At 46.5% G+C, this 17500-nt stretch overlaps 1 protein-coding gene across 1 annotated transcript in view; it reads left to right on the plus strand.

Moving 5' to 3' along the window:
- The first annotated feature begins 1034 nt into the window (after positions 1-1034).
- Positions 1035-17500, plus strand: part of tmtc2b (transmembrane O-mannosyltransferase targeting cadherins 2b) — a 39439-nt gene continuing 22973 nt past the window's right edge. The window contains exons 1-8 of the mRNA XM_042111448.1: positions 1035-1118; positions 2525-3418; position 3746; positions 5535-5649; positions 7150-7235; positions 10414-10598; positions 11833-11911; positions 14818-14939. Of these exons, the coding sequence (XP_041967382.1) occupies positions 1071-1118; positions 2525-3418; position 3746; positions 5535-5649; positions 7150-7235; positions 10414-10598; positions 11833-11911; positions 14818-14939 (1530 nt within the window). The 5' untranslated portion in view covers positions 1035-1070. The remainder of the gene's footprint in view (positions 1119-2524; positions 3419-3745; positions 3747-5534; positions 5650-7149; positions 7236-10413; positions 10599-11832; positions 11912-14817; positions 14940-17500) is intronic.

Below are 17500 nucleotides of genomic sequence, written 5' to 3' on the forward strand. Positions count from 1 at the left end.
CTCTCTCTCTTTTTTTTTTCTTTCTTTCTTTCTTTCTCTCTCTCTCTCTCTCTCTGTCTCTCTCTCTCTCTTGCTCCTGTCTCTTTGTAGCTCTCTGTTTAAAGACACCTTTGGGAGCTACTTTTTATGACCCCTTCCCCTTCGGCAAGAGCCACTTTCCATCAGGATATTCCGAGTGCGGAAGCTCTGAAATGCTGCACACAGTACACCTCAGGGTCCTCTAATCATTCCCATCTCTTTTTTTCTCTCTATGAACTCTGCTTCTTTTTGATAAGTGTTATATTTTCTGCCCATATCCCATCGTGATCCAGAAATGGTGATCCTTTACTAGATGTTTTTGATCCAGAAATGGTGATCCTTTACTAGATGTTTTAGATCCAGAAATAGTGATCCTTTACTAGATGTTTTTGATCCAGAAATGGTGATCCTTTACTAGATGTTTTTGATCCAGAAATGGTGATCCTTTACTAGATGTTTTTGATCCAGAAATGGTGATCCTTTACTATATGTTTTTGAACGACTGCCAGCTCTGTGCCAGCCATTTTGACATTGCTCCAGATCTAGCCTTTGCTGAAACTGACTGGAGTAGAGATCACCTGGGGCAGACACAGGTGATTTACTTGCGCTTTGACTCGTGAGCTTTTTGCTGTTGACAGATTGATGTCTCTCTGGAACGGCAGGCTCGTCCTCTGTTTTTTATGTGGATTTTGGTGGGCTGACGAGAAGTCGAGTGCTAATTCCATCAGTGCTAGATTAGGCATCGCGACGCGGGGTGGACTCCAGCCTATTGAAACGCATCCAACCTTCATTTCAAGGTTGGCGGCCCCTCACACCCTCTGGGAGATGAGAGAGACTGGGGCCTTCTTTTTCTTCTTCTTACATCTTGTTTTAGCACTTTCTGTGCTATTGTGATGCAGCTAAGACCTGCAGAATGCAGCATGAGGGCTGGAATGAGAACTCGGAATGCGTTGAGAAGAATCCAATATCCTCTAGTATGGCCTGTGTTTTTTTTTTTGTCCCAATAGGATCGCCTCTGTTGTTTTTTTTCTTTACTGCTCCCTCAGGAGAGGATGAGAGTCTCCGCATCAAGATGGATAATTCGATTGCACGCTGAGAGAGTGAGAGAGGGAGACCTATTTATGCTGATTTCCCAAGGGAGAGCTTGTCCGTCCTCATCGGATATCATAGAAATGACAAAAGACTATAAGAAAATCAATAGCCATCACTGCGCTCTTTGCTAGCATGGTACCGCACTAATTCTGCCGTTTCCCCAAAGGCGGAAAGGCAGATCAAATGGATTTAGGAGGGATTTGGTTGTTGGCTGTGACTTTTCATTTAAATGGTAAACGGGGGTTACAGGCCTTTGCATCTGCCAGGAGAAAATTGCACAGTTTGAGGAAAGAAAATGTGTACATAGATGACAAGGCGCCTCAAGCCCACCCCGGTCAATAACACCGACGGCATCCGTAATGCGGTCAGCGCTGTTAGACCGCTGCCAGGATGCTGAGCAGCGCAGAGATGGTGTCAAGGGCTTTCATGACCTTGTCATGTGACCTGCTACAACCTGTCTATAGCCAGAGGAAATGTGTGTAATAACAATACGCCTTCACTAGCTTAGCACGTAGCACTTGGCCCAGGTCGAACAGTGTGCTGTAGCGTATGTGCTGGGCTTGGGGGGGGGGGGGTGGGGGGGCGCATGAGGTGGGATCTCCAAGACAAACAGACGGGGAAGGCCGGATTTATCCTGTATAACAACAGAGCTTGAGTAAGCCCTCAGCGAAGAAATGTGTAAAAGATTCAAACACGCCATAAATACAGCATAATCACTTCCATACCGGCTGGTGGAAAGTGTTTAATATGGGGCTTGCGCTATGATTGATAGGCTGCTGTTTAGGCCATATTTCAGCATTTATTTGTGTAAGTTTGCGCAGGCCAGGTTGAGCAGTGAGGGGGGAGAATCAGCCTCGGCTGTGTTTGCTCCACGTTTGTGACGTCAAGGCCACGGTGTGCTTGCCAGCAGCATGACTTATGCATCTCTGTCTCTTGAACTCTCTTGGCCGTGTTGGAAGGTGTAAGCGGGGGGGGGGGGGGCCAAAGAAACGAGCTGCATCTTGTCATTGTCATCTGATCGTTTTCAGTCTGATGTAGTGCTGTTTATCTGACGTGAGTGTGTGTGTGTGTGATTGGTGTGTGTTCGAGAGCTGGCTTCGGAAAGGGGTTGAGGAAACATACACTGCTCTACTCACTACTCAAGTGTTGTTGACTCAGATTGCAGGGGAGGTCAGAAAAGTTGGAGTCCTCGGCTTCATTTAGCATAGCAGAATCAAACTCCCGAGTCCAGGAGTCAGATCATACAAATCAACCAGAAAACAAGCTTGGACCTGGCTCCTCTCAGTACTGTTTTATCCCTTAAATGACTCTTGTGTCCTCTCAACTGACATTTTCAGTCCAAACCCACTCACTCACTCTCTCTCTTTTTTTTTTCTCTCCCTCTTTCTTTTCTCCCTCTCTGTCCATCCTCCAGAGGAGAAACCTCCAACTGCTGGTCAGTGTGTTCCTGTTGGCGGCGTGGGGAGTGGTGCTGCTGGCGTTCCGCCTTTACTGGATGGGCAACAAGCCGCCCAACTTCTCCAACTCGGACAACCCGGCGGCGGACTCGCCCAGCCTCCTGACGCGCGCGCTCACCTTCCTCTACCTGCCCGCGGTCAACGCCTGGCTGTTGCTCTGCCCCGACACGCTCAGCTTTGACTGGTCCATGGACGCCCTGCCGCTGGTGCGGAGCCTCGCCGACTGGAGGAACGTCCACTCGGCAGCGTTCTACGCCACTTTGCTCGTGCTCAGCTGGGTCGGCCTCGGGCTGCCCTTCCGCCCCTCTGCCGCCTCCCCCGCTCGGGGCAAAGAGTCCAACGGGAAGGCCCATCACCCAGCGGTGACCAACGGCAAGCTGGCCGCTACCACCAACGGTAACGGTTACCACGGCTCCGACCAGGACCACGGTTCCTCCGAGAGCGAGCACTCTCCGAGCATGGAGAACGGCACGAAGAAGCCCGCTGCCCAGGCGGCGGCGGTAACCGCGGCAGCTCCCAGGACCTCGCTGCCCACCACAGAGAACGTGCTGGTGTTCTCTCTGGGCCTGATGGCCGTGCCTTTCCTTCCGGCCACCAACCTCTTCTTCTACGTGGGCTTCGTGGTGGCCGAGCGCGTGCTCTACATCCCCAGCATGGGCTTCTGCCTGCTGGTGGCCGTGGGCATGAGGGCCCTGTACATCCGCCTCCGCCGCCGCTCCTCCAAGAGCCTAGTGCTGTACGGCGGCGCCGCCCTGGTGGTGCTCTTTGGGATCAAGACGGTGCTGCGCAACCAGGACTGGCAGAACGAGGAGATGCTGTACCGTTCAGGGATAACTGTGAACCCTGCAAAGGTAAGACTGGGACATGGCTAACGTTACATCTACAACAATGCTCAATCACGTATCATTTGGTTGACATGTTTAAGTGCGCCATGAACTATTTAAGAGGCTAACATAGTGAATTTGTGTTGATGGATGTTTTTGTTAGTTTCAGATTGTTTTGTTAGTTTGTTTTAATTTACAATGTTTGTCATCTGTCTGTAGCTGTTTCCTGTTTCTTGCACTGACACGCCATCTTATCAGCTCAGTTGGACTCTGCTAAGCTCAGCCTGTTTAACTGGGTGTTTTTGTTTTCACTGTTTAATTGTGTTGCTGTGATGAAAGCGTCAGAAGATTAAGGGTAATTAGGGTGGATCATATGGCTTCTTTCAAGCCATGCAGCTGTTAATTAGCAAGTTAACCTTTGATAAGTCTTGTTGCCATTTTGTTGGTTCCTTTGGCTGGAATCCATTGTCGATAGCAGCCAGATTAAAATAATGGAAAGTCGAAGAGTGAAGTTTGTTGTCTAACACGGACAACCCTTTGAGCTGCCGTGATAGAGAGCGATAAATGCCTGCAGCACAGGACGTTCCATATTCATACACTTCCTTTACACACACGCAGAGGCACACACAAATAGACATTCTCACACACACGCTCTTATACACACACACATAGTCAGACATGGACACACATATGGAGGTGTTAGTGTGTGTGTGTGTGTGTGTGCGCGGGGGGGGGGGCACCGCCACCGCCCTCAGCTTCCATCCTGACTCCTCTCCGGTGAGTCACCATGGAAACGTGCCCGTGTGGGTGCGTGAGGGCACCCTTGGCATATTCTGGGCCATCCTGTCATGCAAACAAACAGTCTGCAGTAAACACATCCGAGATGCAGGATGCAAGAACAAGCAATTGACCGGACGTCCAGGTTGCAGGAAGTTTTAAGTGCCTCAGCCAAGCAGTCTGGAAAAGATGTATTTTAATCCTGGTTTTGGGTTGGTTTGTTTTCCTTTTTAGCGCATGGATTTTGAAGCAGAGCAGGCTGTTCAGTTTCAGCCCTTCTGTGGGATGTAAAAAGTGATAAAATGCAGGCTGCCGGCTTCCAAAGAAAGTCAAAACTGCCACTTACATTGCCACAAATTTGAGTTTATTATCGTAATAACATTTCAGCATGAATTCATGTAAAATGGATGCCCTTACCTGATGATATAAACATGCATGTATGTGTATGTGTGTGTATGTGTGTGTGTGAGTGAGTGATCATGTACACTCATTTTTGAGATTTCAAACTGTTTGAGCAAACATTTTCTTAGGTTATTTATGTAGCCTCAACACCGTATCTGCGCAAAACCGGTTGTGTTCTGGTCTGGTTCTGTTTATCATACACATGCAGCCAAATTCCTTTCTGAGTAGGAAAGTAGAATCTTCTAGAAGCAGCAGACCGGTCAGTCTCGCCCCTCGCTCCTTAGCCAGGGTAGATTTAAAATGCCTCACTTATCCAGCGCGTCCCAAAGAGAAATCGGCTGGAGACTGTTATCGGAACCTCTTCCCATCTCAATTCACAAACCAATTTCTTTTTCAATTTATTTTTCTTCCCATAAAATGAACTAATTTCATTACGAGGCAAATAGGTATTTCACATGTGGGAGTGTGTGGTGGGGGGTTGGGGGTGGGAGGGGCAATTTAGTATTCCACATCTGACCTTCTCTCACCTTCCGTCACATTTGAATTGAATCCCCAGTCTGAAGTTTGCATCTCTTCTAGTCTCAACCCTCAGTAGCACAACTGTCTTTTCTAAGTCTTCTTTTCCACAATGAATGGATTGCATTAAATGGTAAATGGATTGCATTAATGGTTTTGTACTACTCAAAGCACTTTACAGTTTCATATCTCACATTCACCCACACACTTTCTCACACACTTTCTCACACACACACACACACACACACACACACACACACACACACACACTCACACTCACACTCACACACTCACACTCACACTCACACACACACACACACACAGCGACGGCTGAGGCTGCCAAACAAGGCGCCAACTTGCACATGGGGTTCATATTATTGGATTGGAGATCTGATTCTGTCTGAACTGGGTGGCTAATTCTCTGTTTGTCTGTTCTTCTCCGGTTCAGCCTGGGGGAATCTGGGGAACGTCCTGAAGAACCAAGGCAAGATGGCTGAGGCTGAACGGGCCTACAGGAACGCTCTGTACTACCGCAGGAACATGGCGGACATGCTTTATAATCTGTACGTATTGCTGCGTGTGAGCGTGCATGTGAATGTATTCGTGTTATTGTGTGTGTATGTATGTGATCGTGTGTATGTGTGCATATGTATGTGTAGCCTCTCAGTCACAAGCCCTGCCCCACCCCTCTGGTGTCAGCACTCACTCGCACCCCAGTGTTCCGTAGTGTTCTACTATCTCAAGGATTCAGCCGTGACTGCAGCCTAGGGATGTTCATTGCTGGCACTGCCTGATTAAGCTCTTGTTGATAGTGGTAGCATGGAAGGTGGTTGGGTTGGCTTGGGTCTGGTTGAGATGGCAACAGGAGTTCTCAGTCTATAGCCTGAGAGGGCGATCAATCTGCTCGTTTGCTCCAGCAGCTCTCCCTGTTGTCAACACTATTGATCACAGAGCAAGATGGAGCCTGACACAGTGGGCTGACAGTGTGACAGCTCTGGCCCTGATGTGGCTCTAAGGCGGAACAGGTTTCCTCTGAGATTGGGTTTTTGCATTAATCATCTGCGTTGGCTGTGTTTGCTGGCATCAGCTTTGCTCGGCGCTGAGGCCCTGAAAGGCCCTGAGCATCGCCCGCCCCCCCCAAACACACACACACACATGCACACACACACACACACACACACACACACACACACACACACACTAACCCCCAGCTGCCACAGGACCTGGTCTGACCACAGCATTTATCATTAGGGGTTTGCATTAAGCTGAGAGCATTTATTGATTTATTCTTCCCGGGCACACATCTCCCACTGGCTAGCAACCCTGCAAAACACACACACACACACACATACACACACATACACACACACACATGCACATACATACACATCTCCACCTCCATACCACTTCAGGTTTGTTTTCTTTTCTGTTCAGAAAGAGGATGATTGAGAGAGAGAGAGAGTGACTGAGAGGGAGAGAAATAGACAGAGTGACTGAGGAAGAGTAAGAGATGGTTTCTCTCCTCGCCTGTTTGACCCTAATGACCCCCTCCAGCGTCCTGTGAGACGGCCTGTGGTAGAGTGCATTACGCTGTGCTGTGGTGCAGGGCAGTTCGGCGTTAATCCCTCCAGTCCTCCAGCACACACACACACACACACAAGTCCTCCAGCACACCACAGCAGCCCTGTTAGGCTCCACTCCAGAGTAGGGTAGACAAGCTAAGGACTGAGGACTCTTTCTGAACATTGTCCTCGGTGGAAGAGGACGCGAGAGTGCAATAACACTTTAGGGTGTGTGTGTGTGTGTGTACACATTTTTATGTTATTTTCGAGTGCACAAGAACAATGCCCTAATCATAGCCACATAATTACTAGTTGACACTGATGGCTATTGTCTCCTGGGTAGTCGTGGGCAAGGCTGAATATTTCTGTGTGTGTGTGTGTGTGTGTGTGTGTGTGTGTTTGTGTTTTGAGTGTTTAAGCTTTTATCCCCCACCATTTCGTTTCCTTCTTTCTGAGCGGTTTCTCTCTCTCTTTTCCCCTTTCTCTCTTTTATATCTCCAGAGGTTTGCTGCTTCAGGAAAACAACAAGTTCTCGGAGGCTCTCCACTACTATAAGCTAGCCATTGGGAGCAGGCCAACACTAGCTTGTAAGTGCTGCTTTTCTTTTTTTATTGACGATGACAATTTCAGGCTCCCACAAATGTGACTGTTTATTCTGTGTGTGTGTCTGTGTGTGTGCGTACTCAAAGTCTACGTGTGTGTGTGTGTGTGTGTGTGTGTGTGTGTGTGTGTGTGTGTGTGTGTGTGTGTGTTTCTGTGTGAAGGCTAATGACTGCTTTCTTGCATCAATGGTGCTTTAAGCTTCTGTGTGGTTGTAAAAACAGTAGCTTCAAGCACCGTCTTGCTGTGCCTATTTATTATGTATCACACAGTGTGTGTGTGTGTATGCTCATGTATAGTACATTTACTTTGTGAGTGGGCTGAAAATGCCCATGTAAAATTTGCTAAAATACCCTCAATTCCTCCTCAAGATTGACCAGTTATTTGGTTTCTGTACAGAGGCCCGTTAAAATTGACTGGGATTGCATTTCAATTTTAAATATTGGAGAATTGATGACTTGTGACGCTGGAAGAGCTTCAGTGATGGTGTTAATGACTATTTGATGGTGTAATGGTATGTGTGTTCAACTGTGAGGTGTGTGTGTGTGGTGTGTGTGTGTGTGTTGTGTGTGTGTGTGTTGTGTGTGAGTGAGATGCATATGAATGTTTTTTTTTCAGGTCACAGGATAGCCCTCAGGGTTGTTGCAACGAACGGATCCGCTGTATGCATAATTCAATAGCAAGACAAATTAATTTACTCTTTGCTGTCAAACATTGTACTCAGGGATGTGTACGTGTGTGTGTGTGTGTAGCAGCAACATACCAGCATTATAGATGATACAGCTATATAGAGGCTGTCAAAATACGGATGTCATAGAGTCTGTTACTCTGCCATAATATAGATGATGATTTTTCGAATATGGGTTTACATTTTGGAAAGTGTACATTTTTGGGAGTGCTTTTCAATATCAGTATTTGAATAGTGCCGTGCATACTACAGTAATGAAGATAGAATATTCTGGAATATGTTATTGGACTGCCCGCTTGAATGCAAAACATCTGTTTGGAGAGATGCTTTGATTCAGCCATGCAATCCAAAAATGGTCAGATTTTCCATGACAATAGTGGTTTGTGGAGCAGATCTCCTATATGGGCATCTTCTCCGCTCTTAGATTGAATTTTACAGTTCAGGGCTTTCCCAATTGCCTGGTTGCGCAGAACTTAATTTTGCATTTGAATTGACACCTGATGATTGAGTGGATTATTATAATAGTTGATAATGAATACATTACCATGTCATTTCCAAATGCTATCTAGTTTACTGACTGGGAAATTATTATGTTTTTTTTTATAGATCTGGAGCATATTAGACCCATATAAAGGAATATCTACCTATTTACATATTTCTAGTGAAATGATAAATGGTTTTCATGGAGCGTTGAGTAGAGATTGAAGATGTTAGTGAGTGTATGAGAGAGTAAAGTAGGTTTTGCAGGGGCTATGCGACGGTTTCTCAGCAGAAGAATGGAACAAAAGCCGCTACTAGCCACAGATGGTGCCCTGGAAATTCAATAGATCCTGACTCTTGGCGAGGCAATATTAAAATATAATGATGTCTTTCTCTAGGCAGCATTTCTTAGTTTTCTCTCTCTCTCTCTCTCTCTCTCTCTCGTCTTTCTCTCTCTCTCTCCCTAGCCCCCTGCCTTGTGGCTGTCTCTTTTCTGTCTTTTTTTATTCAATATTTCTCCAATCTTCCTACATCTTTTCTCTCTCTTTCTCTCCTCTCTCTCTCTCTCTCTCTGTCTGTGTGAGCCTGCCTATCTTTTTTGTATTTCTCAGTCTGTCTTCAGTCTTTTTTCCTGAACATGCTGAGATACTGGGGCCTATGTGCATGTAGGGCTTTACTTATCATGTTGCAACTATAGAGATTCTATTCATTTGACCAAAAATAAAAGAGAAGGACTAGGAATGCATCTAGGAAGACTTAAAGGAACCATATGTAAGAAATGTATTTAAATTAATCATAAAATGTCCCTAATATATCACTAGACATTAAGAAATCATGTTCATTTCAAATATATATATCACTGACAATAGTAGTCCGGCCAGGATATTGTCATTTCAAAAGTGAAGTTGCAGCCCTCAACTGATGTTGATGTTGTGTTTTGTCATGTTGTGTTGTGTTTTGGCCTGATGCGCCACCCTCTACCTATCTACTAGTCACGAAGTCAGTAGTGTTTTCGGCATCCAGGTTGGCAACTTCAAGTCAGGGGGGAGGGGGAGGGGATACACCGCTCTACAGTAATTTGAAAGTGATTGCAGTACCAGTTTTGGGTCACAATCTTACATATGGTTCCTTTAAGAGTGAAAATGTGTCTTTGTGTGTGTGTGCGTGTGTGTGTCTGAATGTATGTGTTTTTTAGCAGCCCATCATGTCTGAAAGCTTTAAAGGAAACCAATGAAAGCAGCATGCTCCACTTAATGAGAAGAGTGTAGATGCCCCCTGAATCTCTCTCTCACACACACACACACACCTACACACACACACACACACACACACACACATATATGCACATATGCACATGCATACACACATATATGCGCACACACACACGCACACACACACACACACACACACACACACACACACACAAACACACACACACATATGCACACACACACATATGCACATGCATACACACACACACGCATACACACACACACACACACACACACACATATATGCACGCGCACACACACACACACACATATATGCACACACACATACAGTGGCACCCCATGGATAATAATGCTGGCTGTCGATCCAGGCAGGCAGCCCTCAGTCAGCTCAGCCTAATTACAGCCTGCTGGAGAGATCCATTATGGAGTGCTGTATGTTTTTGCACTGTTTGTTACCAGCACCACTCATTGCAAAGTGACTTTAGTTTGCAAGGCATTAGATGTAATTATGCTTTTGGGTCGTTATAGAACAAAAAGAAACTTGTTTTTTCTTTCTTATTATTGCCGTGTGTGTGTGTGTGTGTGTTTGTGTGTGTGTGTGTGTGTGTGTGTGTGTGTGTGTGTGTGTGTGTGTGTGTGTGTGTGTGTGTGTGTGTCGTGTCTGTGTGTGTGTGTGTCGTGTGTGTGGTGTGTGTGTGTGTGTGTGTGTGTGTGTGTGTCGTGTCTGAGCCGCATCTTCACTCTATGTCCTTTCTCTCTGCACAGCTGCGTACTTGAACACGGGGATCATCCTGATGAACCAGGGTCGCGCTGACGAGGCCAAGCGCACCTTCCTGACGTGCGCCGACATCCCCGACGAGAACCTCAAGGACCCGCACGCCCACAAGAGCTCGGTCACCAGCTGCCTCTACAACCTGGGCAAACTGCTGCACGAGCAAGGCAACCAGGAGGTGAGGCTGGGGGGGCCAACACACACACACACGCGCGCACGCACGCACGCACACGCACACACACATTTGCTTACACCCATACACATACACAGGCACACATGCATTCATACACATATACATCCATACAAACAGACATGCACACGCACACATACTGTACATTCAAACATACATACACACAGACATACATACAAACACACACACACACACATGCATTCACACTCATACATGCGTACACACACACACCTATCTATCTATCTATCTATCTGTCTATCTATACTGATGTTACTATTTGAAGTTTTTCATAATAATTGTCTACTGGTACTGCTAACTGTTGGTAGCGGGTGTTTCACCTGTGGATGGTTATCCATAGCAGACCTGTTCTTATTATACTTTAGTTCAGCTGTACACAACTTACATGTCACTGTGGAACAGCTTTCATTTCCGCTGAAGTGCTCCCATCAGAGGTGGGAGTAAGTCACACATGTGCAAGTCACAAGCCAGGTCATACAAATCCATGATGATTTACCCACTTTTTCATTTTGAAATTACAGTAGGCTAGTTATGAACTGCTGGAGTTTTATTTGCAACAAACAGTTAGGCATTGCATTCAAGCCACAAACATCTGAACGGTTTATGAAATAAGATGAAATGTATATGAATAAAAATAAATTAACTTCAAGTAGACCTATTATAAAATAGCCTATTATTGTTTCAGTATGCCTCAAACATTAGGTAGGCTACATCAAATCAATATATTCAAACAATTCAAGTTACACCTGTCATCTGCAGGGACCCAATAATGTTTGAAAAATGAACTAATCAATCAATCAAACACTGTCGTCGACTAACAGGGACGGACGTGTTTAAGAGGGTGGGAGAAAGACATAAATCATGTGACTTGAGCCCCCCCATGTCTGGCACCCATACATAGGGAGTCCTGGACCATCACTAGTTGACTGCTGCCTACAGTATCGACTAGTGATTTTCTTAGTCAACTAGTTGATGAAATCCAAAGCACACACACACACACACACACACGCACACACACACACACACACACACACACACACACACACACACACACACACACAAACACAAACACACATATACCGAAAAACAGACAGAAATCCATAAATGCTGGTACTAGTACTGAGGCTGCATGAAGCAAGCATTAAAAGGACTTTCAAGCAACTGCATCTTCACTAAAAGGTTTTTTTATATCCGATATTTGCAGGAGGCTCTTTCGGTCTTTAAAGAAGCAATACAGAAGATGCCCAAGCAATTTGCACCTCAGAGTCTCTATAATATGATGGGTAAGTGTGTGTGTGTGTGTGTCTGTTAATAAGCTTATCACAGTCTTTGGTCACAAATGCTCTTATGTGTTTGAAGTCTTTGAAGCTCTTCCCTTTATTTTATTTTTTTATTTATTTTATTTTGGCTTTTTACTCAATCTTTTATGTTCTCTTTTGAACTCTTTCCAAGAACTTTCAAGTTCAGCGCCTCAGATGGTGTGAGAGAGGGTCGATAGAGCAGGGCTCCATTAGAAATTAAGAACACAGAACACGCAGCCATGGATTCTCAAAAGGGATCACATACTGACCTCAAGATATGTGGACACCCAGTCTGGTGTTTAAAAGGCCTGGGCCTAAAGTGTGTGTGTGTGTGTGTGTGTGTGTGTGTGTGTGTGTGTGTGTGTGTGTGTGTGTGTGTGTGTGTGTGTGTGTGTGTGTGTGTACACTGAGCCAAACTAAACTACTTTTTATGACATTTCCAGTACTGAGAGCTTGTGATTTTCCACTGTGTTGATGGGCACGTCAGTCAAATTCCCGTTTTTGTGTCTCTTTTCATTCCTCTTGTTCTGTTCCAAATGTTGCTTTGTGAATAGGGTGCGTCTCTTCGTTATCTCATGCTCCCATTTCAGAACACACACTACACACACTTAGTCTCCTCACAAACTGTGTGTGTGTTAGCGTGTGCATCAGCTCATACTTTATACTTTCTGTATGTGAGTGACTATCTACCTTTTTTTGGGGGGGTGATTTTATTTTCATCCAAGCATACTCACTGTGTGTGTGTGTGTGTGTGTGTGTAGTGTTCCAGGGAGTGGTGTGACTCGTCCCCCCTCAGTGTTGATCTATGTTGATAAATCCTTTGTGCTTTTATCATCCTGGCGGGTCCGTTTGTACTTAACCACTTGTAAAAATATGAATGTTGAGTCTTTTACAGCGCACTTTTAACCCCTGTGACTGCGTTAACCAAACACGCTTCACCCCGCGGGGGGAAATGAGAGCTGTTCTACGAGACACATTTACACAGGCGCCATGTACCGCACCGTCTTCCCCATCACCAATCTGTTTTAATTGAAAACACAGGAAATAAGTCGTATTCCCTCAGAGGGTGGAGAGGGGGAGAGAGACCGTGTTCTGTGTCGGCCACCTGCAGGACCGGAGAGCTCAGTTCTGGGTTCCGTGTTCCGTGATCCTCATCAGGAAAATGATTTACAGTAATCTCCTTCATGTGAACGCTCTGGTCCTCTTGTGCATATTATGTGTCCTTTAACTGACACATTTGCATGGGGGCGTGTGTGTGTGTGTGTGTGTGTGTGTGTGTGTGTGGCACACACTTTGAGCTCTCAGGCGGATGCGTCTAAGGTTCAAGTGAAATGTTAGCCTCGTCACGTACCCATGTCCTCTGTGTTATTGCTGCGATAATTACATTAAAAACATTGTTTTGGCTTATGTTGGGTTTTTTTCTAAATTAAGTAGCCGCGTTGTCCGATTCCTCTCAAAACAGCCCGAGGCGGCCGACAGAGTGTTTTGGCAGGTGGGGTGCGGAGAGGAGCTGACAATGGGTGGAGGGATCGGGTGATGCGTGGCCGGTCAGCAAGGGTGTTTTCACTCTTGTCGCCGTGACACCCAACCCCATCACACACCGCCCCCATCACACACCCTCTCTCTCTATCCCTCCCTCTCTCACCTACAATCTCTCTCTCCTTCCCCCTCTCTCCATTTCACTCCCCCCCTCTCCATCTCCATTTCACTCTCTCTTTCCATCTCTCTCTCTCTCTCTCTGTTTCCGTCTCTCTCTCTCTCTCTCTCTCTCTACTCTCTCTCTCCTCTCTCTCTCTCTCTCTCTCTCTCTCTCTCTCTCCTGTGCTTGGTGCAGCCCCGAGTCAGACCTGTTCTGTTTATAGCCCATAGGATTGACTGGATACGTGGGCCCCTCTTCTGCATGAGTGATCCATCGCTAGACAAACAGAGAGAGAGAGAGAAAACCTTGCATTGGCATCCGCCCGTCTCTGTGTGTAACGGAGACGGGCATTGGCACTGGGTTCTGCTGAGGTGGGCACTACCCACCCTCGGCCCACATGCTCTTTGCCCTTGTTTTGCTTTCTCTGCCAGCCCACTGTTCACCCCTGCAGCGCACAACCGCAAACACGGTGGGCGCGTGGTTTGTATTATGTGTCTTGTGAGCGCAGACAAGCGTAAGGGGCTCCACGCTCTTTGAGCAGCAATTATATTTATCAGCTTGACTGGCTCGGTGGACTATTGTTCAAAGATGGGTTTTCACCTGTGAAATGTGCACCCTCTCTCTCTCTCTCTCTCTCTCTCTCTCTCTCTCTCTCTCTCTCTCTCTCTCTCTCTCTCTCTCTCTCTCTCTCTCTCTGTGTCTTTCTCTCGCTCTATTTCTCTCTCTCTCTCTCTCTCCCTAATTCTTTCTCTCTATTTCTTTCTCTCTCTGTGTCTCTCTCTCTCTCTCTCTCTCTCTCTCCTCTCTCTCTCTCTCTCTATTCTCTCTCTCTCTCTCTCTCTCTCTCTCTCTCTCTCTCTCTCTCTCTCTCTCCTCTCTCTCTCTCTCTCTCTCTATTTTCTCTCTCTCTCTCTCTCTCTGTCTCTCTCTCTCACTCTCTCATGAGCATTGAGAAACTAAATGAAACCAAGAAGCCGAAAAAGGTGATTTCGCTCAGAAGTAGCTGTTTTCATAAACACGTTTCATGGGTCAAGCCACTACTCGGCTGACGGAATCCCCTCATAGGCCCCTCATGCGATTCGGGTGTTGCCTTTCAAAGCCAGTGGGAGTCGCGGCGGGTCGGCTCTGGGTAACGGCTGGACCCTATCCGGTGTCGGGTGTCGGCGTAAAACAATGGTGAGATGTGTGCTGCTTTAACCTCTGACCCCCTGCTGACCTGACCTCTCCACTCCTTCCTTCCCGTGTGCAGGAGAGGCCTACATGCGACTGAACAAGCTGGCGGAGGCTGAGCACTGGTACCGGGAGTCTCTGCGCGCCAAACCGGACCACATTCCCGCTCACCTCACCTACGGCAAGCTCCTGGCCATGACGGTAAGAACGCTGGAAAAGGGTCTCTCTTATGCCCTGAAGGTTTATAGGATTACTAGGGTCAGTGCAGTGGACAGCTCAAATACATTTGTACACATATCAGATACTAACCCTAAACAAAACACTAGGATTAGTATAGCAGGGTAGTAACATATAGCATGGGCTTATAGAGAATATTGTTTACTGTATACTGTATACTGTAGCAGCATAAAGCAAAAGCCATAGTCTAATCTAAAACTCTGTAGGGACAAGCCTCTGCTAACGGAGGAGAGGACACAACAGCAGATCTACTGGGGCTGGGAGTATGTTGTGTATCAGCTTGATTCAGTTTGCAGAGAGAGAAGAGAGAGAGAGAGATGGAGAGAGCAAAGAGAGAGAGAGAGAGAGAGAGAGATGGAGAGAGAAAGAGAGAGAGATGGAGAAAGAGAGAGAGAGAGAGAGAGAGAGAGAGAGAGAGAGAGAGAGAGAGAGGTGTATTGTAATGTGCTCCCTGTGGTGCTGGACTGTGAGACTCCAGTATTGCTGACATGGACGTGTTGGGGTGCCTTTACCTCCAGGCCTGCTGCCACACAGGCAAACCAGTCTGGACAGCCAGTGATGGATGCACACACACACACACACATATCACAGACACACATTACACGTTCACTATGCCCTGTTAGAGTGAGAAGTCCCCTAGTTTAAAGTTTCATGGACTCCACTCCTCTCTGGGTCTCTCACTTTCTTTTGCTGTGTGTGGGTGTGTGTGTGTTGGGCAGGGTAGGGGGACTGTGGCCTTCCTGTGCTGTCTCCTCTCATTTCCATGGCAGCGTGGGCTGTAGAGTTTAGTTGGGCCCAGGTTGCCCTGACCTCTTAGGGTAAATATAGAAGATGACAGAACTGATTTTATCGACCCTCTCATGCCACACTGTGTGTGTGTGTGTGTGTGTGTGTGTGTGTGTGTGTGTGTGTGTGTGTGTGTGTGTGTGTGTGTGTGTGTGTGTGTGTGTGTGTGTGTGTGTGTGTGTGTGTGTGTGTGTGTGTGTGTGTGTGTGTGTGTGTGTGTGAGTGAATGAGAGTCTGTCTGTCTGCCTGTCTGTCTGTCTGTCTGTGTGTGTGCGTATGAGAGAGAGTGTGTGTAGGTGTGTGTGTGTGTGTCTAGCACCTCATTAGAATGTGTGCCGTGTCAAATGTGAATCAGGGAGATGGAAGCAGTGTTGGTAAACAGGAGATGGTGCTGATTCGACTTGAGAGGAGGGAAATGTTGCAACATCTGGCTGTTATTGGCAGTGAAAAGTAAAGCGTGGCTGTTTTCACACAGCTTATGGTACAAAATTCCACAGAGAACTTGTTTTTATCTCTTTCTTTCTTTCTTTCTTTCTAGTCACATTGGTATTTTTCAGAGAGGCTATTCATTTTCCCTTCATTTTCAGCCACTCTGCTTAGCCAGAAGTGGTCCAAAAATGCCCTCATGCAGCATGTGGCTTCAACTAATTCTGTTCAGAGCCACGTCCCATGGCTGACTGCTGTCACATCAACTAGGACAAAAATACAAACTTTTTTGTTAAGGTTTAGTGGCCAGTTTGGAACACACACACACACAGGAATGTGTCTTCTGCATTTTACCCATCCATGTGTAGTGAATACACACACACACACACACACACGTACACTCTTGGTGCAAATAAACATTGTGTTTATGCACAAGAAATAAAGAAGCTTTTCACTTTATTCTGTTTAGATGTCACGGCGTAACAAGCCACGAGTACATTAGACTCAGGCATTTGTTTTGAGCTCCCAATTATGTCAAGGTTGCCCATGCGAGGGACATGTACGCCGTAAATCACTTTGGCTTGAGCAGATGTTGTTTTCATTTTAAGGGTCCTCTATTGATTTTTGAGGGGAAGTGTTGATGTCGGAGCTGTCAGCCTCACGCTGTGTGCTTGGCATTCGTGGAGAACCAGAATAGAACCCGGGGAAGAGGTTGCGCCCCATCCACCATCCTCTGGGTGTAAATGATGCCACCTCGCAGGGTGCCAGGGGAGACAGCGGACACTGATTGACGGCCTCTCTGACCTTGAGAAGGGCGTAGACAAACCAAGAGATGGAGGCTGGGCCCGCCGAGACGTCAGGAGAGTGGGTACTCGCGCTGGACAGTGTTTCAGTTGTTCAGTGTTGAGGGCTGTGCAGTGTTATGAGTGTTTAAATGTTGAGGGTTGTGCGGTGTTATGAGTTTGCGGTGTTATGAGTGTTTAAATGTTGAGGGTTGTGCGGTGTTATGAGTGTTTAAGTGTAAGTGTCCGTCCCCCCTTTCTCATTGTGCTGCAACACCCATCAAGAGGTTTAAGAAAACAAAAACAAATATTTTGTTGAGTATATTACCTGACAACTAAGATTACATCATGGTGAATGTAGTTAGCATATGTGTTAGGGGCCCAGCACGCTATTTCCCCATCTCTGTCTTTCCCATAAACACACACAGACACACACACACACACACACACACACACACACACACACACACACACACACACACTCCATTCTGAGTGATGATCCACCAGTGGTCCTGTTTTGGGGTGTAAAGT

The sequence above is a fragment of the Alosa sapidissima genome, chromosome 11 (assembly GCF_018492685.1).
Source record: "Alosa sapidissima isolate fAloSap1 chromosome 11, fAloSap1.pri, whole genome shotgun sequence".
NCBI lineage: Eukaryota > Metazoa > Chordata > Actinopteri > Clupeiformes > Clupeidae > Alosa > Alosa sapidissima.